The sequence below is a fragment of the Alosa alosa genome, chromosome 8 (assembly GCF_017589495.1).
Source record: "Alosa alosa isolate M-15738 ecotype Scorff River chromosome 8, AALO_Geno_1.1, whole genome shotgun sequence".
NCBI lineage: Eukaryota > Metazoa > Chordata > Actinopteri > Clupeiformes > Clupeidae > Alosa > Alosa alosa.
This window is the reverse complement of record NC_063196.1, coordinates 27525634-27549784: the sequence shown is the minus strand read 5'-3', so window position 1 is coordinate 27549784 and position 24151 is coordinate 27525634. Positions and strand designations below refer to the sequence as shown.

The 24151-nt window shown below is 40.8% G+C and overlaps 3 protein-coding genes and 1 pseudogene across 10 annotated transcripts in view; 2 read left to right on the top strand and 2 right to left on the bottom strand.

Moving 5' to 3' along the window:
- Positions 1-927: 927 nt before the first annotated feature.
- LOC125298765 lies at positions 928-13696 on the bottom strand. 7 transcript variants are annotated; one of them, XM_048249616.1, is made up of 7 exons: positions 13424-13696; positions 4514-4608; positions 3875-4029; positions 3329-3628; positions 2476-2766; positions 1704-1783; positions 928-1594 (listed from the first exon to the last, which is right to left on the bottom strand). In XM_048249616.1, the coding sequence occupies exons 3-6, from the start codon at positions 3936-3938 to the stop codon at positions 1722-1724; spliced, it is 717 nt and encodes a 238-aa protein (XP_048105573.1). In that variant the 5' UTR covers positions 3939-4029; positions 4514-4608; positions 13424-13696; the 3' UTR covers positions 928-1594; positions 1704-1721. The 7 variants fall into 7 exon arrangements, with proteins under 7 accessions (XP_048105573.1, XP_048105570.1, XP_048105572.1 ...); XM_048249613.1 differs by lacking the exon at positions 13424-13696 and adding an exon at positions 11744-12040; XM_048249615.1 differs by lacking the exon at positions 13424-13696 and adding an exon at positions 10624-10682.
- Positions 13697-14142: 446 nt separating this feature from the next.
- LOC125299792 (glutathione peroxidase 1-like) lies at positions 14143-15515 on the top strand. The gene is made up of 2 exons (XM_048251233.1): positions 14143-14524; positions 14796-15515. The coding sequence occupies exons 1-2, from the start codon at positions 14300-14302 to the stop codon at positions 15144-15146; spliced, it is 576 nt and encodes a 191-aa protein (XP_048107190.1). The 5' UTR covers positions 14143-14299; the 3' UTR covers positions 15147-15515.
- A 1645-nt stretch (positions 15516-17160) lies between these two features.
- mboat2b (membrane bound O-acyltransferase domain containing 2b) overlaps positions 17161-24151 on the bottom strand; it is a 54915-nt gene continuing 47924 nt past the window's right edge. Inside the window, exons 9-14 of one of the 2 annotated variants that reach the window (XM_048251231.1) lie at positions 23726-23829; positions 23295-23359; positions 22764-22896; positions 22427-22578; positions 21695-21792; positions 17161-17472 (exon numbers count right to left, since the gene is read on the bottom strand). In XM_048251231.1, coding sequence (XP_048107188.1) covers positions 17306-17472; positions 21695-21792; positions 22427-22578; positions 22764-22896; positions 23295-23359; positions 23726-23829 — 719 coding nt within the window. In that variant the 3' untranslated portion in view covers positions 17161-17305. Of the gene's footprint in view, positions 17473-20151; positions 21793-22426; positions 22579-22763; positions 22897-23294; positions 23360-23725; positions 23830-24151 lie in introns of those variants that run through there. The other variant, XM_048251232.1, reaches the window with a different exon arrangement.
- On the top strand, positions 18393-19780 carry LOC125299791 (annotated as a pseudogene).

Sequence of the window (24151 nt, the reverse complement as noted above, 5' to 3'; positions counted from 1 at the left end):
AAAATCTGACTTCCCTTCCTGTAATGGCTGGTGAATTAGAAATACAATTGCTCTCATTAATCCCTCTCCCAATAGCAATCTAGCATTACGCCTGATAGAAGCCTAAAGATGTTGCCTAATCAGAGTGAAGCCAATTATGCATGTAATTTTATTAGTAAAATAAACTCAGCTGCAAAATATTTTTTTTCCTACAGGGTTTACAATAAAAAATAATAATAAAAAACTTGCAGAGTTTAGTAGATTTAGTAGATTAAGCAAAGACCATAAGAAAGGTGGGGGAGGATTGGGATTGGGGGAGGGGGGGGCACCAACAAGGAGCACCCAAGAGCAACAGGGGCAAGGAAAAACTCCCTTACCAAGGAAGAAACCTTGGGCAGATCCACGGCTCAAGGGGCTAACCCAACCGCCAGGGGTCTTGGTGTGTGTGTTGGGAGGATGACAGGGGAGATGGGATAGTGTGCTGTGTATGTGGGGAGAGGGCAGTATGCAATATGTATGTTAGAGAAGCTTCCTCATGAGACAATGTGCTGTGTATTGGGGGGGGGGGGAGGGGAGTGGAGCAGTGACTGTGTGTGTGTGTGTGTGTGTGTGTGGGTAGGTGGGGGGGCAGTGTGCTGTAAGTATGTAGAGGATGTGTGTTGGAGAAGATCCTGAAGACAATGTGCTGTGTATGTGGGGGCAGTGTGCAGCAAGTATGTAAAGGAGGCTTACTGTAGCAAGCAGTGTGCTGTATGTATGTGAGGTGATGACAGTGATGATGTAAGTGTGTGTGTTTCGTGTGTGCTTGGGGATGGGGGGGGGGCAGAAAGGCTAGGCAATCAAGGACATGTGTAGATAGATGGAGGAGAAATCAAAAATAATAAATAAAAAGTTCTATAGAGATGTGCAAAAGTCAGATGTGTGTGTGTGTGTGTGTGTTTTGACGTGTGATGAAATAAGAAAATAAATAAAAGGTCTGTAGCATAGGGAGAGGGATGTAAAAGTGCTAAAAGTCATGTAGGATGATCAGGCTAATGAAAACTATCAGTTGTTCAGAGCATAATGTATCAGTAGTTCAGTATCAGAATGGAAAATGCAGAATTAGTATATTGTAAATAGGACTAAATAGAGTCAGTAATTATCTTCTTGTGAAATACTGAAGGCCCATGAAGTAAAGCAGTGTGCATAGCCTCTAGTGGTGAGATCGATGAATTGATTGCAACTAACTGAATACTACTCCATCTCAAAGCATGCAGGAGAAATACAGTGGTTGTCAAGTGCCATAAGAATACTGTCTGCCCTCTCTTGAGCCAATGTTTTGGTTTGACCTTTCTGGGCTACTGTTGCAACTTGCAAGGTGCCGGCGCAACATGGTGGGGGCACCTGCTCATTCTGAGCTGGTGACAACAGCAATTAGTCTTATAAACTAATGAAAACTGTTGAATATTCTATTTCTATTTTGCCTTAAATCCTACACACTGTAGCGTCCATGTATATAACTCATTAAAACAAACTATGAGTAGGCTATTGTAATTGAATCTCCAAAAATGCTATGATTATGTAGAAGGGAAGTGATGTTATTCCAAAACCTGAGGTTGAATGGCTTCAAGAGGCTCTGTGGAGATATATAAATGTTAGACAGAATGTCTGAGGTCATAATTAAGCAAGATTATCAACCATACAAAGTACATTCAAACATGTTTATTGAAACATTGTAACTGTACCTTAAGATGTACTGGAGATCACTTTCTTGTTTTTCCCATTTTATCAGATTCCGTCATAAGTTCCAATCCTCCGGTTGGATCTGAGATAGGAAGGAAGAAGCGAGAGGTTCAGACATGAATGGAAATTAAATTTATACAAAACATATATTTTAGAGAAGAAAGGAGTGATTTTAAGCCGTTAATGGTGGTTCAAGGAGTCTTTGTTAGAGCTTAAAAGGACAACTCTGGTCTAAGAACAACCTATGGTCTATTTTTGAATGATAATGAGTGTAAACTTTTGTCAGGGGGCCAAAACAGAGTTAATTGGAGCTGTTATGCATAGATGATGCTATTTCGTTGTAAATGCATATTCAGATTTTTACTCAAAACTGAACCGATTAAAGCTGCTTTGGAAAAACGACAGTGTACACTCGTTATCATAAAAAAAGACCCTGGCTTATTCTTAGACTAGAGTTGTTCATTAATCAGTGTGTGAGAGGGTGCCTCTGTCCTCATATCCCAATATTTGTCTAGTATGTCCACTGCAAAGGGGGTGGGGTTTTCTCTTCTGTTTTTTTCTTTACCTGCTGGCATGGGGTCATTTAAGGGGAGTGGTCCTAATCCACGTGTTCCTGGACGCTGCACACAGGTTAGGGAAGCACTAAACTAAGGGGTGGAATAGGCTCTCTCTGTCCGTGAGGATGTGCCACAAATATTCACATGAAACCATTTCAGCACTTTGCAAGGTGAAGAGATACTTGATGAATTGAAAAAATAAGCTTTACTCATTTACCAAACTTTGTGTACGTGGCTGTAATATTATGCCATCTGGTGGTCAGTTGGCATCTCCATGTCTTCTCCCTTTGGTGAAGGTGCGACTCTTTGAGTGTGGTGTGACAGGTAGATATGTTTTGGATCTGATGGTCAGCATTTTCTTGCAGTGTGGAGGCTTCCTCATCTATCCAGCTCAGATGAATCCTGTTAGTAGAAGACACTTTTTCACAGCCCTCATGGGTGTGCAAGATGCAGGAGAGAGTGACATCACCGTCCGTCCCATTGTTAGATATTGATGGGGGTTCAGAGACTGCAGAAGAAGCATTGATGAGAGCTGGTCAGAATCCAGCGCAACATTAAGCTTTAAGCCATTTCAATGCATTCGCAATCACGTTATCATACTGTTATGAAGATGAACTAATATTATATTACATGGAACTAATGGTTGAAAACACTGGTTAATTGTTTTGGCTGTGAAAGAGAAATTAAATAGTACAATGATAGTTTAGCTAGAGCATAATAGTTAATAATATATATGGTAGACTGTGGCTTTTAGGTCTTCTTTGCATGCTGATGCATTGAGGTGTTCATGCAGGTATAAACAATTTTAATACAAATATGCAAAAATGAAGAAGCATTAGTTGATATATTGATGAATGCTGGTTATTCATCATGACAGCATGCCTTCTGAGCTAAAAAACTCAATATATAATATAAAGGATTTTCAATAATAATAACTAACTATACTCAGTGTTTTTTAACACTAATCCACTTGTCAAAAAGACTGATGTGAATTTTGTGAGGAAAAATATGGTCATATGCAATCAGTAGGCCTACAATAAACCACTACAAGCATGTGAAATACTACTTACTTTCTAGGACATGGAGATAAACCTCTCCAGCCCCTGGTCCACAGTAGTATTCTCCAGCATCCTCAGCGGTGACATTAACAATATTCAGTCTGCAGCAGAAGTCAGGGCTCATTCTCTCAGCTCTCTTTGTGTTGTCTGTTCGGACCTTCCCAAAAGTCATCACTTCATATTTTTGCCCTTGTGAGTTGCTGTAGGTCCAAACGGTATTATGGCAGTCTGATATACACATGTCAGCACAAGGCAGCAACACATGCCCTCCAGCAGCTCTATACCTATATCTGTCCCAGTATCCTCTCACACCTAAAAGAGCAATGTTAATGAAAAATCCATAATTTATTTACAAATTTTCTATTTAAAAAATTAACACACAGTGTTGATGTCAACTCGCCATGAGACATGTGTAATGTTTTGGCGCTCTATAAGTACAATTAAATTGAAAATTAAATTGAAACTCATCATTATACTGTATTGTTTTCATTGCATAATTTCAGACTTCTGTGGGGGGTACAGGTGGGATGTCCTCTTTTTGTAGTCAGCGCCCCTTACCAGTGTGGAGGATGGTGGTGATGCAGAAAATCAACAGTGTGCATGTTCCTTTCTCTACAGCCATGACGTTTCTGCAGATTAAGCACACGCTAGATCTTTTGATCTTCAAATTCTCTTCAACACCAAACTCCCCTGTTTCTAAAAAAGTTGGGATGCTGTGTAAATTGTGAAAACATAACCATATATCCATCAATAAAAAAGAATGTGATGATCTGCAAATCATGTAAACCCATATTTTTTCGCAAAAAGAACGTAGACAACATGTTGAAACTTTTGACTATTTTATGAAAAATATACACTAATTTTAACGGATAAGTTGTGAAATGCTTTAATGGAGCATTTCACAACTTATTCATTTAATTGGTAACATGATAGAATTGTTTTCTTAGCCAAAACAAACAGTTTGCTTTGCTTTGCTTGGCTGAATTATTTAGGTTTATGGGCATACATGATATGGCAAATTTCTCTGTACACAAAATAAACTGGTTGGTTATTAATAATACACAACTTAGTATTGAACCTAGGCAGTTTTTTTTCTAAAGATGCACAAGAAAGAGAAAGGCCACCAGAATGTACAAAACAGAAGACATTTTCTTTTTAGAAACTTTTTAGTCAAAGGTCTGTTGCAGTCATTCTCACTTTTGTATTCTGGATTCCTCCTGTTGACCACCTCATGCACTCCCAATACCAGACAATCAGCAGTATGAAGTAAATGATGAGCCTTGTTGGAAATTCTGTGATGCAGAAAAGATCCAAGTTATTCAATACAAGTTATTCAGAATCACCCAAATCCATGCACATCCTTCTCCTCAGAGAACTACAAAGTACTATCAGGCAAAACGTTTTTTCTGTAATGCTCTGAGTCTAAAGTCTGTTGGTAATTATTACCAAAATGTGGTTGCAATACTCGGATTACCTTTTTTATCCAAACAGTAGGCTACTTTCTAAATCTAGCCTAATCCCACCTGGCACATCTACTGTTTAAATGCGATTATGATATAATTATATGTCCTCTGACATTCTCTTTTTATTGTGTTTTCCAGAGCTGAAGGATATGCTGTTCCTCTCTTTAAACCTCATGTGGTGTACCCTGCGGAGGGTAAGTTACCAATCAGGTGTGTTTTGTGTCAACTGTGTTTTGAAATCAAAAAATTACAGAAGGAATTTAAGAATGAATTTTGCTATTGAGAATTAATTTCACAAGAATACCTTTAGAGTACCTTTATTCCATGGTGTCCGTAACTGGTTGGTGTTTACAGTTTACTGGTCTGTTACGTCACCTGTTTTTTTTTTTACAAACTCTCTAAACCTCATAGAAATATATGTACACTCATGGTAATAGAGATAGCACTATTAAAAAGCAAAAGAGCTTGATCAGCTGGAGACTTCGCTCACTGCCATGCACAACTGAAAGGCTGAGAAAGTAATTTGTCCCCAGGGCCATTGAACTGTTCAATGCTTCACTAAAGAGAAGAGGAGAGATAGACTTCTCTGCATAGTCTGTCTGCCTCTCCACCCTCTCCATGTTTGAGTACTGACTGCCCACTACTGCTTTACTACTGTCCACAGCCTAATGTTTTTACTACTGTTTTACTGCTACACTGTTTTTCATGCTATATTAGCACACATGACCAATTGCTTCTGCTACAATACTGAATGGCTGTAACCCTATTACCTCAACCTATTCTTGCACTGACATAGTTTTTTATATTACCTTGTCTACATTATACTTTACTCTCTTATTTGTCGATTTATGCTGGTCTCTAGACCTTATTCTTGCACTGTTGCACTGTTGGACTACTTTTTGCACCTTGCCCATGACACTCACTCTCTTGAGCACCTTACCATGCACACAGAACTACAGGACTACTGTTGGACTACTTTTTGCACCTTCACCATGACACTCACTCTCTTGAGCACCTTACCATGCACACAGAACTACAGGACTACTGTTGGACTACTTTTTGCATCTTCACCATGACTCTCACTCTCTTGAGCACCTCACCATGCACACAGAACTACAGGCCAGTCCTGGCCCTGTCACTGCAAGCGTCTCATGCTTGATCACCCTCAAGCACACTGTGGATTTTTTAAATTTAATTTATATAGTATATTTCGTATTTAGTTTTGTTAGTTTTTCTTATCTTTTACTGTCTCTATTGTACAGTGGAATTTGGTTATATGTTTATACTTATATTTACCATTTCTGCTGTAAGTGCATGTTGTGTGTGATGTCTGTATGCTACTGAGACCTTGAATTTCCCCTTGGGGATCAATAAAGTATCTATCTATCTATCTATCTATTTCTCATACTTTCTCTCGAAAAGTGAGGAGGGAAATCTTGCTCATGATGATACTTGAAACTATGTGGACTTTAAGTGTTTAAAAAATATGATTGTTTTTCATTGTTATGATTGTCAGACACTGTTGGTTATATTAAAGTCAGTTATTCATGTTATGAATAAATGCAGTATAGCATTAATTAAACAGCATTAAAACATATACATGTATTTACAGTAATGTGATTAAAGATGTTTAAAAAAAAAAAAAACAGTTCGGGGTCTCCAGTGGATCCAAACTGCTCTGCTCCGGGATGCAAGTGAATGAACTTGTGGTTTTTATTGCTCTGACAAAGGAAATCCTGTGAACCGCAGTTTGCATGCACCTTAACCATTTGCGTGCTATTGTTCTCATTGTCAAATGGAGACTGACAAGGTATGTAAACAAAATAGTTGTAGCGGCATCAAATGTACTACACAGAACAACTAATGGTTTTGAACTGAAATGACAACTAGCTCCTTTAATTTGGTTTACTTAGCATAAAGTGGTGTAAAACATACTTTCCTTACATGCCCTATTTAAGAACTGTCTTATGTGATTGCATTGTAGTACATTTGCTTGCAATATGCTATAATAGAAAACTATATAATCATGTTTTTTAGATAACTAGGCCTACAGCATGTAGCAGAACCACTGCCATGTATTCTATTTTTGTATTGTTTCATTTTTGAATAAATGTTGCTGATATCAATTTGAGCTTTCCTTTCAACTGACCACTTGCCCTCTTAGCAGCTAATGGTCAACAGCAGCCGTAAACAACAGTAATGGAAAGTGATAAACATAAACATGTCAAAGTAAAGACTGAGAATGTGGTAGACATTTGGTAATACACATGGACTGATCACATAGCACATCCTAATTGAGTTAGGCATGGGAACATTCTAACTGAGACCCAGTTTACACGAAGGGAAAACGCAGATATTCCCCTGCGGTTTGGCCTCTCGTTTACACCAAAACCCCGTTTTTATCACAGAAAACGATTATTTCTAAAACCTCCGGCCAAAGTGGAGATTTCTGATAACGCCGGTTATGTGCTGCTGTGTCAACAGGGATAAACGGCGTTTTAGCTTCTTAAACGTCACATTATGCGCCAGAAAATCCTTAACGTCATGTGAGCGCCTGATGTGATGTTAACAGTTTTTTTGGCTACTGATCAGGATTATCATGGATGCTGTTAAGGTGCTACTAATTTTTACTTTTGTGCAAACGCTTCTGGCCTGTTTGCATTTGCAACAACTGCTCTACATGGAGGAGCAGAGGCGAAGGATCGCACGGAGGTCAGCACTTTTACTGCTCGTGTTAGTCGTTGGTGTCGATTCTGAGGATTTTGATTGGCCAGCATGGCTTTATTCCTTTCCCTACACTGCCACCCATAGGTTTGGCATAGTTATTATGGCGCTCATTATGGCGACAGCGTATTTATGCGGGTTGATGTAAATGACAAGTTTTTTGAAAATAATGTTGTGTGCACAATGTTATTATTGAAAACGGAAGGGGGGAAATATTCGTATCTCTAAATACCCGGCTATGTGTAAATGTGGCCAGAGTTAGGCATAGGTTACGTGTGATAGGCTATTTAGACAGGGAATCAGTTAGAACCACAAAAACACCACTCACAGTTTTGTTCTCAATGTCAATGAGAGGCTGCTGTAAAGGACTATACACACTAGATGGCAATCAAGGGTAAGTAGCCCCAGTCAAAAATAGAGCGGGTGCACATGCAGTTCATTGATTGGACTTTTATTGGAGTTTATATTCTACATTTTCTTTGATGTCTGAACTGTTATGGATCTGGAACACTAAATGACGCATGTTGAAATGGCCATCTGGAGCTACTACTGGTTGAGTAGAACATGTCTCTCTCAATTCGCCTTATTTACCCGGCGGCTAGAACGAGGCAGTGCACTTGCCATTACACCTCAGTCCAGCAGATGGTGGTAATGCACTCAGTTTGCAATCAACCAAAAAAAAAAGCCAAGGCAATTTGTACCAGGGGTGTAAATAGACACTCCGGGAAAAAAAAGCTCACCGAAAAAGAAGAAGGGTTCGCTGGCCTGTTCTTCTTCAGTGGTTTTTTTTGGCAGTTTGCAAAAGTGTATTACCACCACCATCTGCTGGACTTAGGTGTAATGGCAAGTGTACCCTGTAGCCTCCAACAGTGCAACAGTGCAAGAATAAGTCTAGAGACCAGCATAAAATAAGTATGGACATATAAGAGAGTAGGCATACTATAGAACTATAGAAAAACTATATCTATATCTATATATATATAACTATATTAAGTAAAGGTATAAGTGTGAACACAATCCGGCTGTGGGATGGAGGGAGGGGTTATGCATATGTGCTAAAATAGCACGCAAACAGTGAAGCAGTAAGCCAGTGGTAAAAAGTGGCTAGTGGACAGACAGTTCAAAACATGGAGGGGGTGAAGAGGCAGACAGACTATGCGGAGTGAAGTCTCCAGCTGATCAGGCTCTTCTGCTTTGTAATAGTGCTGTGGAGTGGATGACACTCATTGTCCAAAATGTTGATCAGGTTGTTCAGGGTCCTTTTGTCAGATCCTGTTAAACTCTCGCGGGGATGAAAAAGTCTGAATTGCAGATGTTTTCCTGAACACACTTTTGTCCTCTGCCTTCAAGTGGATACTGTGATCTCTGTTACGTGAAAGCGGCACACTTAGATTTTTGCTACCCCAGAGCTAACCTAGCGTTCCTGGGCCTGGGCTTTTCCCCAGTGAAAACATAATTATTCTGCATCACTCACGTCACGTAATGTGTGAGTCAGAGGTCGGAAACTGGGGCTAGATTTAGCTAAGAGTTGCCCAGGGGCTTGTCATCACTTTTGTCATCACGTAGTCCGTTTGTAGTCCATGTGGCCTTTCATGTCCAACAGTTTTAATGTGAACTTGGAACTTACCATTTTTTTGTCACTTGAAAGCTGCATATCTTTCTTTCACAAGCGTCTTACACTAGGCTATATTTTAAGCAAATACAGTTGTTTATTTAGGATTAGTGAGTGTAAGTTTTAACCTTTGTTGTTTGTGGCATCCGTGTTTGTCACACATTCCGACGGCAAAGCACATGAACACTTGCTGTAGGAAAAAGTAGCCACGGTGGCAGTCCTTGTCATTCCGAAGTGCCATGAATGCACCATAACTTGCAATAAACCACTGAAGTTCGCCTACAAAAAAGAACCAAAACGGCCATCTTTGCCCATATAAGGAGATCCAGTTGTTAATTGAAGCTAACTACCTATGGCAAGTTGCATTGCAAACAAAAATCTAAGTGTGCCGCCTTCACATACCGGAGATCACAGTATCCACTCGAAGTTAGAGGACAAAAGTGTGTTCAGGAAAACGTCTGCATTTCAGACGTTTTCATCCCCGCGAGAGTTTAACAGGTGTGATAATTCAAAATCCCCATGTTATTTTCCCATAGGAAAAATCGCCAGATACCGGATGTCAAAGATGGCAGCTTTTTTGTAGGCGAACTTCAGAAGTGTATGATGATATGAATTTGATCTTCAAATTCTCTTCAACACCCAATTCCCCTGTTTCTAAAAAAGTTGGGATGCTGTGTAAATTGTAAAACCATAACCATATATCCATCAATAAAAAAGAATGTGATGATCTGCAAATCACGTAAACCCATATTTATTCGCAAAAAGAACGTAGACAACATGTTGAAACTTTTGACTATGTTATGAAAAATATACACTAATTTTAACGAAAGGCGCGGGCTGTGCTAACACAAGATGGAGCATTTCACAACTTATTCATTTAATTGGTAACATGATAGAATTGTTTTCTTAGCCAAAACAAACAGTTTGCTTTGCTTGGCTGAATTATTTAGGATTTATTTCATTTCATGCATGCATGCAACATTAAATCTGTGTTATGGGCATACATGATAGGCTATCGCAAATTCTTTACACAAAATAAACGGTTTGGTTATTAATAATACACAACTTAGTATTGCACCTAAGCAGTTTTTTTTTCTGAAGATGCACAGGAAAGAGAAAGGCCACCAGAATGTACAAAACAGAAGACATTTTCAGAAGACATCCGGTATCTGGCGATTTTTCCTAACATGAACACACTTTTGTCCTCTGCCTACTGTGATCTCCGGTACGTGAAGGCGGCACACTTAGATTTTTGCTACCCCAGAGCTAACTTGCAATGCAACTTGCCGTAGTTAGCTTCAATTAATAACCGGATCTTCTTATATAGGCAAAGATGGCCGTTTTGATTCTTTTTTGTAGGCGAACTTCAGAGGTCTATTGTTAGGCCAGGCCCCATGAATCGATAAACGATTCACACCTGGAACTCATGTGATTCTAATTCTAATAATTGAATTGAGAATGAGTGTGTCGTGCCTTTATAAGCCTCTATAATGGCTACTTGAACTCACCGTTCTCATTGTTTTTGTTGATTCAACATGGCTGTAATGGCAAAGGGTGTTGGTTCTCGTTGCTAGTTTCAGTAATGGTATGTGTTTTAAGTGTATTTTGGCAATTGAATTATGCTTTTGAAATCCTGATTTAACTCATTTCCTCTGTTCTTCTTTTGAGCAGTCATCGGCCTTCCAAAGAGGGATGTCATGAAAAGAGGTGTCCCTGAGGTTGATGTTTTAACAACACCAAATCCCAACAACCAGACCCAAACTGAAGCTGAGGGTGAGTATTTAATGTAATGCTCTTATGTTCTTACAAGTTGGTTGCGTTGAATTTTAATGTCTAAACTTAAATGGAATCCCAAGGTGGTGCAAGTGAAGATGTCCAAGCAGGCACTCCAGCACCTTATCCCCACAATCAGACCGCTGCTGCACAACCTGATGTTACTGGTAAAAAACACCTTTTCCTTTTTTTTTGTGTTTTTGCAAGTCTGATTTATTTTGTGTTTGGTCTTGAGACTTGGCTTCCTTCTGTCTTCCTCTTATGTGGAAACCAAAAGATGGGGCTAGTGAAGATGATGTGGTAACTGCAACCCCAAGTCCCCAAAACCAGACAGTGTCATCTGCCACATGTGGAGTAACTGGTAGGGGGATATATATCTAGATCCATTTCTATCTTTTTTTTTTTTTTTTTTTTTCTGTAAAAGATCCTGTAGTTCACAAATGTACTTTGTCAAACATTGGGAAGTACATTAAATTGGAGTTCAATAATGAAAAATGGCCAGTGAAGATCAACTCTGCTCTCAAAAGCTGAGGGATGTCCACTGACTATGCTTGGGCAACATTGTCAATGCAAAGGTGGTCTCAACTATCCTACCACATGGTTCCAATCATTCTCTAAACCAACTGATTTTAATTGGCACGTGTCTTCAGCAAGTATGAGCTAATTGTCGACACTTGTCTTGAGACTCGGTGCCTGTAGAACGCAGGTTTATCACTGTTTCCATTTCTCAACCCTGAAGGTGTTTCCAAACAGATCTCCAAATTTGGTTTACAGGGTCTTTCAAATTCTAGCAGTAGTGTTTACTAAACCAGGAACAACTCTTCAGCAGAAAATCAGTTTCATTATTGTAATCACCTGTGTTGCAGGTAGTAGGAATGGACCTTTTTTCACAGCAGCCATTTTGACATGACCTAGTAGGGCAAGCACAGATGTTACTAAATGCATTACTGAAGTCTCTGTTCAATTTTAAGTGTAGCAGAATCACACACTTTATTGATGTCATTAGTAACACTGGGCCTGCCATATTAGGTTTTTTTTTTTATTTTTTTTTAATTTTTTTTTTTTAATCTGGCATCTTTTCCCAAATTCTAACTATATACTGGGGTCTAAAACAAAAAATTAGACCAGTGTACTCCAGTTCTGTGGCTTTGTTTGTGTAGAGTCACCAGATGGACCAAGTGAAGATGCTGAGGTTGCCACCACGATGCAGAATGCCCAAAACCAGACCACTTTGGAGAAATGGAACATTGTGGGCTGGCCTGTTTATATTTCAGTCTGTAGCTTGCTCATAAACTCAACCAGTAGTCCCAACAAAATGTCTGGCAGTTTACCACCCCCAGGTTGAAGCAATGGCTTATTGTATTGTAAGTAAAAGGCTGCTTTTTATCCCTGTAGACTCCCCATGATGACTCCTGAAGTGACTGCTCAGAATGCTAATTCTTAATTGAACTTTTTCCTTCCATCATGGGCCATTTCTTCCTCTTGGGCTTTCTCCATCTTTAATTCAATAAAGGCCAGATGTTCTTATCCGACATTGTCTTTCCTTGTTTCATGACTCTGGTCCAGTTTGGTGGTCAAGCTGACTTAACTCCTGTAGAATTAACTTTCAAATTCTTTTTGAAGAATTTTGTCTAAAAATGGCATTTGTGGATTGACCTTGCTTAATTTGATTAAAACAATAGCAGCCAAATCTGGTTGTTTTAGTACAAGTGTGCTTATTTGTAATTTCTCATATCTGAAGGGCAATTTTGTAGTGTACTATTAAAGATGCAATCACTTCCTAAATGGCTTCAATGGACTTGTCTTTTTGTATGAGGTAAAGACCATGCTAGTAAATAACTGTAGCTACACTGACAGTTTAACCTAACCTGTAATTTTTTTTTTATTTTATTTTTTTTACAATTTGTGGTCTTTATAGAAATTGCCTTATATTGTACAGCAGACATGAGAAAATAAAATGTAAAAATGTTGTGTACTGGAGCTCTAGCTACCCTGCTATATGCTAGCAATATAGAGAAACTTTGTTGCCTGTTGCTGTGAACACAGGGTTCCCACTATAAGTCAAATGTAAAATTCTATGACTTTTCCCTGACACCCCCCTGAGTTTCCATGAGCTACTATATAATTAAATGACTTCACTGACCTAAACTTTCAGAGCAGCCACATAATCTAGGTGTTTTTTTTTTTTTTTTTTTTTTTTTTTTTAAAATAAGAGCTGAACATTAAATGAGCATTGGAACAATAAGGTAGGGCTAACCAGACCCACTCAATGTATTTTTAATTATATTTGTAGATTTTAAACTGCTACAACAATTTCCTACTATTCCCTGACTTTACCCCAAATGATGGCCTGGGTGCCAGCTGATCTTAGCCCTGCCCATATTCTGACTAGAATTTTGAGTATGACCATGTCAGGCTACCAAAATGATCAAATTCCCTTTCTATGTCTTGAATAGACTTTAAAATGATATTCCCAGAAATTCCATGACCATAGCAACCCTGTGAATATTTTTCCCCTGTACATTACTTACTTACATTGCTAGTGCATTTTAGTGCAGTAGAGCCACATGAACTCATTTCACTTTCCTTTCAGTATCTTAAGTCGCCTAGGCCAGTGTTTCTCAAAGTGTGGTCTTGGGACCATTGGTGGTCCGCGGGCAGATGTGGTAAAAAATAATATAGATTAGTTGTTTGCAATATTGAACCAACTTGTATGTAAATATAAACAGTTCTGCATCACTGCACATGTAAGCTATGCCAGTTTAAATAACATGAATCCTCTGACACAATAAGCAAGGTGGTGGTTCAGTGAGTAGGCCTATTGTGTACTGTTGAAGTAGGTCAAATCTTTTTTCCTTTTTATAGCTAAGTGGTCTGTGAGTTTCTTTTTTATTGGTTAAGTGGTCCTTGGTCTGAAAAAGTTTGAGAAACACTGGCCTAGGCTATAGCTTTGTAATGTGATCAGACGAGCCACAGTTCATATTCAGAATAGCATTGCAGTGAAGAGAAGGGGGTTGTGTCCCACCCTTCTTTAGTGTCTTTCCTTGCAGTCTGTCTAACAGTTTTGCTTATAGTCTTACAGTTCACCATTTATCACCAGATAGAAGCATATTTCTCTCCACTCACTATTAAAATATGTTTTGATTTTATGGACATGTTTTAAAAAAAAAAAAAACATGACTTTCACCATACTGTAAATACTCATTTTATTGCCTGAGTTTGGCACTTTAGCCTGTGACTTTCTCCTTAGACATGTTCTGTTATCTCACAGACATGACTTGTCTCTCAGATGGACCGCCCTCCAATATCTACAGTACGTTGTCAGGGCTGGATTCAGCACACTGGGTTATAAGAGTTGTAGACTGCAGGCATTAGAGTTTGTTGAAGACTGTGTGTTGGACGTGTCTGAACATGGCAGGCAACATTAAGAAATTCTACGACCTTTCTGCAAAACTCTTGTCGGGGGAACCCTTCAAATTTTCCTCTCTCAAAGGTAAAGTTGTTCTTGTTGAGAATGTTGCGTCCCTTTGAGGAACAACTGTCAGGGACTACACTCAGATGAACGACCTCCATTCGCGAAACTCTGCCGAGGGACTTGTTATTCTGGGGGTTCCCTGCAATCAGTTTGGGCATCAGGTATAGTACTTGGCTAGGCCTAAATCTTTGTGTAAATGTAACCTTATAATGTGAGTATTGATTGTGTATTTTTCAGTTAGTAAAATAAACCCTACACAATTTTCTTCAACAGTCCTGCATATTAACATATATAATAATATAATTATATTATTATTATTATTATTATTATTATTATTATTATATTTTCATTATAGTAGTGGTATAGCAATAGTAATAGTAGAAGTAGTAAGTGTTAATGTGGGTAAGATAATGCCTTATCTCTCCAAACCAGGAGAATGGCGACAACGACGAGATCCTGAATTGCCTGAAGTATGTCCGGCCAGGCCAGGGCTTCGAGCCGAAAATCACCCTCTTGGAGAAGGCCGACGTCAACGGTCAGGAGGCACACCCTCTCTTCACCTTCCTCAGGGAGCGGCTCCCATTCCCTCACGACGACGCCACCTCGCTCATGGCCGACCCCAAGTACATCATCTGGAGTCCTGTGTCTCGCACCGACGTGTCCTGGAACTTCGAGAAATTCCTGGTGGGTCGTGACGGACAGCCCTTTAAGCGCTATAGCCGTCGGTTCCTCACCAAAGACCTGGAGGCCGACATCAAGGAGCTCCTCAGCCGGGGCAAGTAATCCACACTCTTCCAGACAACGCCCATGTGGTCACAAATGACGGGGGTGGTGAGGGGCAGATAGTGAATCCAGACGCCTGGAGAAGGTGATAGGGTCGCTTGTGTGTCCTTGATTAACCTCCGTCCCCACCCCACCCAGCAGTCTGTCTATCCTTCCCCGTGATGTCTGTTTTAGCAGCACGCCTGCACTCCACACAGAGGGGAACTACTGGTGGAGGGGGCATGTTTAGTGAATGATGGCACTCCTTGAAATCATTGTGAGAGGAGTGCTTGATGTATTTGAATGGCCTCCTTTTTGCTACAGTGTCTTGTTTATGTGGAGTTGGTTGCATAACATTTTTCACCAATAAACGTGAGTGTTTCATATGAAGTATTGTGTAAAAAAGAATATTGAATCTCTTGAAATCTTTATGTATCAGAGCACACGTGGTCCATCATTTGACCGACTATCTATAGATATATTATATAGATATAGAGAATATATTCTCATTGGTTATTTGTATTCAATTCTCAGGGGCAGAAAATAATTATCTATGATATATGCCTACTACATATTGGAGTAATTTCACTGAATGTACTGCATTCATGGCACAGATTTCAATGGCACAATCTAGACCTCAAACCTAAAGGGATTCCTCTTTTTAAATGGATTGGGGTGGCTTTTACTGACCTCTTCTCTAAGTGATGTCTTTGGACAGCACAGTTAGCACTACAGTAATGGACAAAAACACCACAAAATCATGTTGCAAAAATCATTTTTAATCACATCATATAATACAAAAACAAGAAAAATTCCAGGTTTCCCAACATGGACATTTTGCCAGAATGGCTAAAAGTTGAAAATTCATTGACCCATAATACTTGTTGAAACATGTCTTAAATGTCTTACGTGGCTTACAGTCAGGACAGGAGCATTAGAAGTGAAACGCCACGGTCTCTTGTCTCTTTTTTGTGTGCAAAACCACTATCAGACTTGGTCCTGACTAATCACACCACAGGCTGGGATCTGCCAACTTACAGATAATTCCTGGACCTCTGAATTTTCTCAACAACCACCATACAGTAGAATTACATTAATGATATTTCGGTACTCTCTGTTTGCCATGTGGAGTGGAGGGAGGTCTACGCGCTGTGATAAGCCACTGTGACTGTGTAGAAATGCGCTGATGAGGCCTTTTACAAAGGCATTGCTGTATGTGAGCAACCCCTACGGTTAATCATGAATACAGTTTGTTAACGTAATGAAAAATTCAACGCAAGACAGCAACAGGCCATATCATAAAGTACAGACAGAAAGCATTGTTGCTGTGAACCCGTTTTAAAGTTCACGTGAGAATGAAATATTTTTGGCTGAGGAGAAGAAAAGAGAAAGACACAATGCTGATCCCTCAACATCTAGCTGATGTCTAATTCAGAACCAGTTCAGTCCTCTGTGTTTATCTCGGTGTGGTAGGATTTCAGACTAACACCAACTAATCTCAGCAGAACCAGGTGGAGAAGACCTATACACACCTACAGGTCTTTGAATGAGGATGACACCAACATTTACCCCTTAATGTCCTTGTCCTTGTACAAACACAAACACACACACACACACGCATCCATTTCCTCGGGGACATATGCTCCCCTCAGAACCCAATGCAGCCAATCTGACACACTAGATATCCTCAAACATACTCTTTTCTATGAGTCTATGAAATCTTCCTTTGGACAGTCCACACACTACATCATTCTGACTAAGACCAAAAACGTGTTGACCCTCTGAGGGACCTCAAGGCAGCTTTGCGAAATGCTGTACACTGGCAATATTTGTATGGCACTGACAATAATCCAAGCTTTTATCCCACTGTATGTGGACAATTAACTGAACGTTTATTCCAGGCAAACAGTCACATAAGACCTTACTTAGGAAAGAAAAAACAAATTGTCCAAACAAGTGTTTATTTTGCTGTGTGTGAGTTTGTGCATCAGTCCAGTGGTCCAAAGTCTCTCTCTCTCACTCTCTCTCTCTCTCTCTCTCTCTCTCTCTCTCTCTCTCTCTCTCTCTCTCTCTATCACACACTCTTTTTGTCCATCCCCCCACCACCATCTCTTTCACAGAGAGAACAGTACAAGGGACATATGAGGGAAATAGTCTATGAGCTTTCCCCCAAATCATCTTCATGACGTTTTGTCTTTCTGGATGCAGTTGCTGTATGTGGCCTGTGGGGGGTCCTGGTGTTGCTGATGGTGATTATTGTGGTGGTGGTGGTGGTGGTGGTGGTGGTGATACTGATGATTATCCTGGCTGCTGCTGATGCCATACTGCTGAGGCGACGTCTGCCCACCTGCACGCTATTGCTCCTTCATGCTTTACCCCAAATGATAGCCTGGGTGCCAGCTGATCTTAGCCCTGCCCATATTCTGACTAGAATTTTGAGTATGACCATGTCAGGCTACCAAAATGATCAAATTCCCTTTCTATGTCTTGAATAGACTTTAAAATGATATTCCCAGAAATTCCATGACCATAGCAACCCTGTGAATATTTTTCCCCTGTACATTACTTACTTACATTGCTAGTGCATTTTAGTACAGTAGAGCCACATGAACTCATTTCACTTTCCTTTCAGTATCTTAAGTCGCCTAGGCCCGTGTTTCTCAAAGTGTGGTCTTGGGACCATTGGTGGTCCGCGGGCAGATGTGGTAAAAAATAATATAGATTAGTTGTTTGGAATATTGAACCAACTTGTATGTAAATATAAACAGTTCTGCATCACTGCACATGTAAGCTATGCCAGTTCAAATAACATGAATCCTCTGACACAATAAGCAAGGTGGTGGTTCAGTGAGTAGGCCTATTGTGTACTGTTGAAGTAGGTCTAATCTTTTTTCCTTTTTATAGCTAAATGGTCTGTGAGTTTCTTTTTTATTGGTTAAGTGGTCCTTGGTCTGAAAAAGTTTGAGAAACACTGGCCTAGGCTATAGCTTTGTAATGTGATCAGACGAGCCACAGTTCATATTCAGAATAGCATTGCAGTGAAGAGAAGGGGGTTGTGTCCCACCCTTCTTTAGTGTCTTTCCTTGCAGTCTGTCTAACAGTTTTGCTTATAGTCTTACAGTTCACCATTTATCACCAGATAGAAGCATATTTCTCTCCACTCACTATTAAAATATGTTTTGATTTTATGGACATGTTTAAAAAAAAAAAAAAAAACATGACTTTCACCATACTGTAAATACTCATTTTATTGCCTGAGTTTGGCACTTTAGCCTGTGACTTGCTCCTTAGACATGTTCTGTTATCTCACAGACATGACTTGTCTCTCAGATGGACCGCCCTCCAATATCTACAGTACGTTGTCAGGGCTGGATTCAGCACACTGGGTTATAAGAGTTGTAGACTGCAGGCATTAGAGTTTGTTGAAGACTGTGTGTTGGACGTGTCTGAACATGGCAGGCAACATTAAGAAATTCTACGACCTTTCTGCAAAACTCTTGTCGGGGGAACCCTTCAAATTTTCCTCTCTCAAAGGTAAAGTTGTTCTTGTTGAGAATGTTGCGTCCCTTTGAGGAACAACTGTCAGGGACTACACTCAGATGAACGACCTCCATTCGCGATACTCTGCCGAGGGACTTGTTATTCTGGGGGTTCCCTGCAATCAGTTTGGGCATCAGGTATAGTACTTGGCTAGGCCTAAATCTTTGTGTAAATGTAACCTTATAATGTGAGTATTGATTGTGTATTTTTCAGTTAGTAAAATAAACCCTACACAATTTTCTACAACAGTCCTGCATATTAACATATATAATAATATAATTATATTATTATTATTATTATTATTATATTTCATTATAGTAGTGGTATAGCAATAGTAATAGTAGAAGTAGTAAGTGTAATTGTGGGTAAGATAATGCCTTATCTCTCCAAACCAGGAGAATGGCGACAACGACGAGATCCTGAATTGCCTGAAGTATGTCCGGCCAGGCCAGGGCTTCGAGCCGAAAATCACCCTCTTGGAGAAGGCCGACGTCAACGGTCAGGAGGCACACCCTCTCTTCACCTTCCTCAGGGAGTGGCTCCCATTCCCTCACGACGACGCCACCTCGCTCATGGCCGACCCCAAGTACATCATCTGGAGTCCTGTGTCTCGCACCGACGTGTCCTGGAACTTCGAGAAATTCCTGGTGGGTCGTGACGGACAGCCCTTTAAGCGCTATAGCCGTCGGTTCCTCACCAAAGACCTGGAGGCCGACATCAAGGAGCTCCTCAGCCGGGGCAAGTAATCCACACTCTTCCAGACAACGCCCATGTGGTCACAAATGACGGGGGTGGTGAGGGGCAGATAGTGAATCCAGACGCCTGGAGAAGGTGATAGGGTCGCTTGTGTGTCCTTGATTAACCTCCGTCCCCACCCCACCCAGCAGTCTGTCTATCCTTCCCCGTGATGTCTGTTTTAGCAGCACGCCTGCACTCCACACAGAGGGGAACTACTGGTGGAGGGGGCATGTTTAGTGAATGATGGCACTCCTTGAAATCATTGTGAGAGGAGTGCTTGATGTATTTGAATGGCCTCCTTTTTGCTACAGTGTCTTGTTTATGTGGAGTTGGTTGCATAACATTTTTCACCAATAAACGTGAGTGTTTCATATGAAGTATTGTGTAAAAAAGAATATTGAATCTCTTGAAATCTTTATGTATCAGAGCACACGTGGTCCATCATTTGACCGACTATCTATAGATATATTATATAGATATAGAGAATATATTCTCATTGGTTATTTGTATTCAATTCTCAGGGGCAGAAAATAATTATCTATGATATATGCCTACTACATATTGGAGTAATTTCACTGAATGTACTGCATTCACGGCACAGATTTCAATGGCACAATCTAGACCTCAAACCTAAAGGGATTCCTCTTTTTAAATGGATTGGGGTGGCTTTTACTGACCTCTTCTCTAAGTGGTCTTTGGACGGCACAGTTAGCACTACAGTAATGGACAAAAACACCACAAAATCATGTTGCAAAAATCATTTTTAATCACATCATATAATACAAAAACAAGAAAAATTCCAGGTTTCCCAACATGGACATTTTGCCAGAATGGCTAAAAGTTGAAAATTCATTGACCCATAATACTTGTTGAAACATGTCTTAAATGTCTTACGTGGCTTACAGTCAGGACAGGAGCATTAGAAGTGAAACGCCACGGTCTCTTGTCTCTTTTTTGTGTGCAAAACCACTATCAGACTTGGTCCTGACTAATCACACCACAGGCTGGGATCTGCCAACTTACAGATAATTCCTGGACATCTGAATTTTCTCAACAACCACCATACAGTAGAATTACATTAATGATATTTCGGTACTCTCTGTTTGCCATGTGGAGTGGAGGGAGGTCTACGCGCTGTGATAAGCCACTGTGACTGTGTAGAAATGCGCTGATGAGGCCTTTTACAAAGGCATTGCTGTATGTGAGCAACCCCTACGGTTAATCATGAATACAGTTTGTGGTTAACGTAATGAAAAATTCAACGCAAGACAACAACAGGCCATATCATAAAGCACAGACAGAAAGCATTGTTGCTGTGAACCCGTTTTAAAGTTCACGTGAGAATGAAATATTTTTGGCTGAGGAGAAGAAAAGAGAAAGACACAATGCTGATCCCTCAACATCTAGCTGATGTCTAATTCAGAACCAGTTCAGTCCTCTGTGTTTATCTCGGTGTGGTAGGATTTCAGACTAACACCAACTAATCTCAGCAGAACCAGGTGGAGAAGACCTATACACACCTACAGGTCTTTGAATGAGGATGACACCAACATTTACCCCTTAATGTCCTTGTCCTTGTACAAACACAAAACACACACACACACACGCATCCATTTCCTCGGGGACATATGCTCCCCTCAGAACCCAATGCAGCCAATCTGACACACTAGATATCCTCAAACACACTCTTTTCTATGAGTCTATGAAATCTTCCTTTGGACAGTCCACACACTACATCATTCTGACTAAGACCAAAAACGTGTTGACCCTCTGAGGGACCTCAAGGCAGCTTTGCGAAATGCTGTACACTGGCAATATTTGTATGGCACTGACAATAATCCAAGCTTTTATCCCACTGTATGTGGACAATTAACTGAACGTTTATTCCAGGCAAACAGTCACATAAGACCTTACTTAGGAAAGAAAAAACAAATTGTCCAAACAAGTGTTTATTTTGCTGTGTGTGAGTTTGTGCATCAGTCCAGTGGTCCAAAGTCTCTCTCTCTCTCTCTCTCTCTCTCTCTCTCTCTATCACACACTCTTTTTGTCCATCCCCCCACCTCTCTTTCACAGAGAGAACAGTACAAGGGACGTATGAGGGAAATAGTCTATGAGCTTTCCCCCAAATCATCTTCATGACGTTTTGTCTTTCTGGATGCAGTTGCTGTCTGTGGCCTGTGGGGGGTGCTGGTGTTGCTGATGGTGATTATTGTGGTGGTGGTGGTGGTGGTGATACTGATGATTATCCTGGCTGCTGCTGATGCCATACTGCTGAGGCGACGTCTGCCCACCTGCACGCTGTTGCTCCTTCATGCGCAGGTGTCGAGGTTTTACCGGCAGGGCCAGCGCTATTAGTACACAGGCAATGTGGACAGAGAAGTACCAGGACCTGTAGATTAGATTAGATTAGATTCAACTTTATTATCATTGTGCAGAGTACAAGTACAGAGACAACGAAATGCAGTTTGTGTCTAACCAGAAGTGCAAAAAAGCAGAAAAGTGCAATGTGATATAAAAAGTAGTTGGTGCATTGACAGGACAAAAGATATAGTGCAGCGTAGACAGTAAGTATACAGTTGTTTTCAGAAGGTGGTTTACAGTAGTATAAATATATAAAATATATAAATATAGTATAAGTAGTATGTAAATATAAGTATAAACATAATGTAGATGCCATGACAGATGGGAAGGGAGGGAGGGAGTGAGAAATATATAGAGAGAGAAAGAGAAAATATGAGAGAGAGAATATAGAAGGCATGGAAAAGCAGAAAAGATTATTGTGAGATTCTCTGCTGTGTGTTTGCAATCTCTGACCAGTAGTTAGTGGTTGTTTACACAACTTGATTTCTGAAAGGTAGGATGTGAATGTGTGCTGCCTCAAGATAGTGAGGCGAGTATGGCCGTGGTCTCTTACCTGTCTGCGGATGAAAAAGAGGCCAGATTTGGCTTAAAAGGAGGTGTGTGTGTGTGTGTGTGTTTGACTGTCCCCTGTCGGGTGGTGAGTTTGAGTGTGTGTCCCTCACCTGTAGAACTTGAGGGAGGGCCCCACTGACAGCAGAACGAAGGGCACCACGGTGTAGCAGATGGCAATCTGAGTCCCCGCCCACGTGATGATGTCATACACCAGCTTGTGAGACGGTGAACGCAGGAAGTGAGGCCGTATGTTATGCCTTACCTGAGGAAGATCAAATAACAGGGTTACTTATGATATGTGATTCTGATTATAGTGTATGGTGGCGTGTGAGTGTCTGTGTGTGTGTGTGTGTGTGTGTGTGTGTGTGTGTGTGTGTGTATGTGTTTGTGTGTGTTTGTGTATGTGTGTGTGTGTCCGTCTGTGTGTGTATGTGTTTGTAGACTTACTGCCCGGGCTGCTAGTGTGACCACAATGCCGGTAAGAAAGGTGAGGTAGTATCCTGGGTAGGCTCCGTGCCACATGGCCGACAGCAGGAAAGTGGCAGCAGTGGGATTGTAGGGACAGCGCTCATAACACACCCTAAAGACAAGACGGCAGTCTGGTGAGCTCTCCTTAATCTCCTGCTCGCTCTCTCTCTCTCTCTCGCACACTCAATTCAATGAGCAGAACACACATTCATACTAGCTAATAGGCCAGAGTTGCATGAGCAATGGCTGGTTTGCAACTTGTTCATCCAGCCACTAGATGGCAGAAAGTGGCGTTAGACTGCCACAGAGGAATACACACAGCCCTTGGCATTTCCACTGAGGAGTATCTGCATTTTATTTGGGTCACGCCTGCGATTAAGCAAGCATGAATTCTTAGTAATTACTTTTGAAAAATGAGTGCAACATGTCTGGAAGCACCGAAGTCACCTCCATCTGTTCGTTTAGTCATCGTCATGTGAATGTGCGGCATCGCCTTCAGAGATACTTTACCTTTTAAGCCAGTGTGCTGTCTGGATGTTCCAGTTGTCCAAGAACATTTTGAAACTTGTGGCAAGCTGAGGAGAAACAGATCAAAGTTCCCAAAGATCAAAGAGTTGAAAAGGCAGCGACATTGTGACCATGCTCGGGGTTCTTGGTATGGTTTCTTGTTTTACTGCATGCATACATTATTCTTGTGTACTTGTCTGATGCTGTCATTTGAACTCATCTTCAGTCATACATTATTCTTGTGTGCTTGTCTGATGCTGTCATTTGAATTCATCTTCAGTCATACATTATTCTTGTGTGCTTGTCTGATGCTGTCATTTGAACTCATCTTCAGTCATGCCACTGTTTCAGATCCTATGGCCTGACCAGATGCAGACAACCTGAACCTGCCATTGCCTACTGATGGGCCGTTTATAGAGAAGAGCCTGACTGACCTCGATGTTGAGTATCCTCAGGTTGGAAATGAGGTCCCAGCGAGCTGAGCCATCACTGTCGTAGCCGTTGAAGCCAAAGCCGGCAGCGTTGTTGATGGCATCAGCTGTACAAGAATAGAAATGCAGACGTCAACAGTGAAGCATCTGTGTTCTGCCTTATTTTCCTCAGGTCTTGGTACCGTAATACATTTGTCTGGCACAAGGTCTGCCTCATCCTTGCAGTAACACTTTAGGTCCTGGTGTAACAGAATGAAACCTAAATCTTGATTTTATTGACAGCTAGCCTTGTAAGCGAGATCCAGAAGTGGCAGCTTTGAGGTTTAGGTTGGGGCAGCCGTGGCCTACTGGTTAGCGCTTCGGACTTGTAACCGGAGGGTTGCCGGTTTGAACCCTGACCAGTAGGCCCGGCTGAAGTGCCCTTGAGCA

Excerpts from the sequence above, each read along its gene's own strand:
- LOC125298765 (XM_048249616.1), bottom strand. The coding sequence starts at position 3,938 with ATGGCTGTAGAGAAAGGAACATGCACACTGTTGATTTTCTGCATCACC. Across the intron at positions 2,767-3,328 it reads TTATCTCCATGTCCTAGAAA|TCTCTGAACCCCCATCAATA; the intron begins GTAAGTAGTATT and ends CTTCTTCTGCAG. Across the intron at positions 1,784-2,475 it reads AGCCACGTACACAAAGTTTG|ATCCAACCGGAGGATTGGAA; the intron begins GTAAATGAGTAA and ends TTCCTATCTCAG.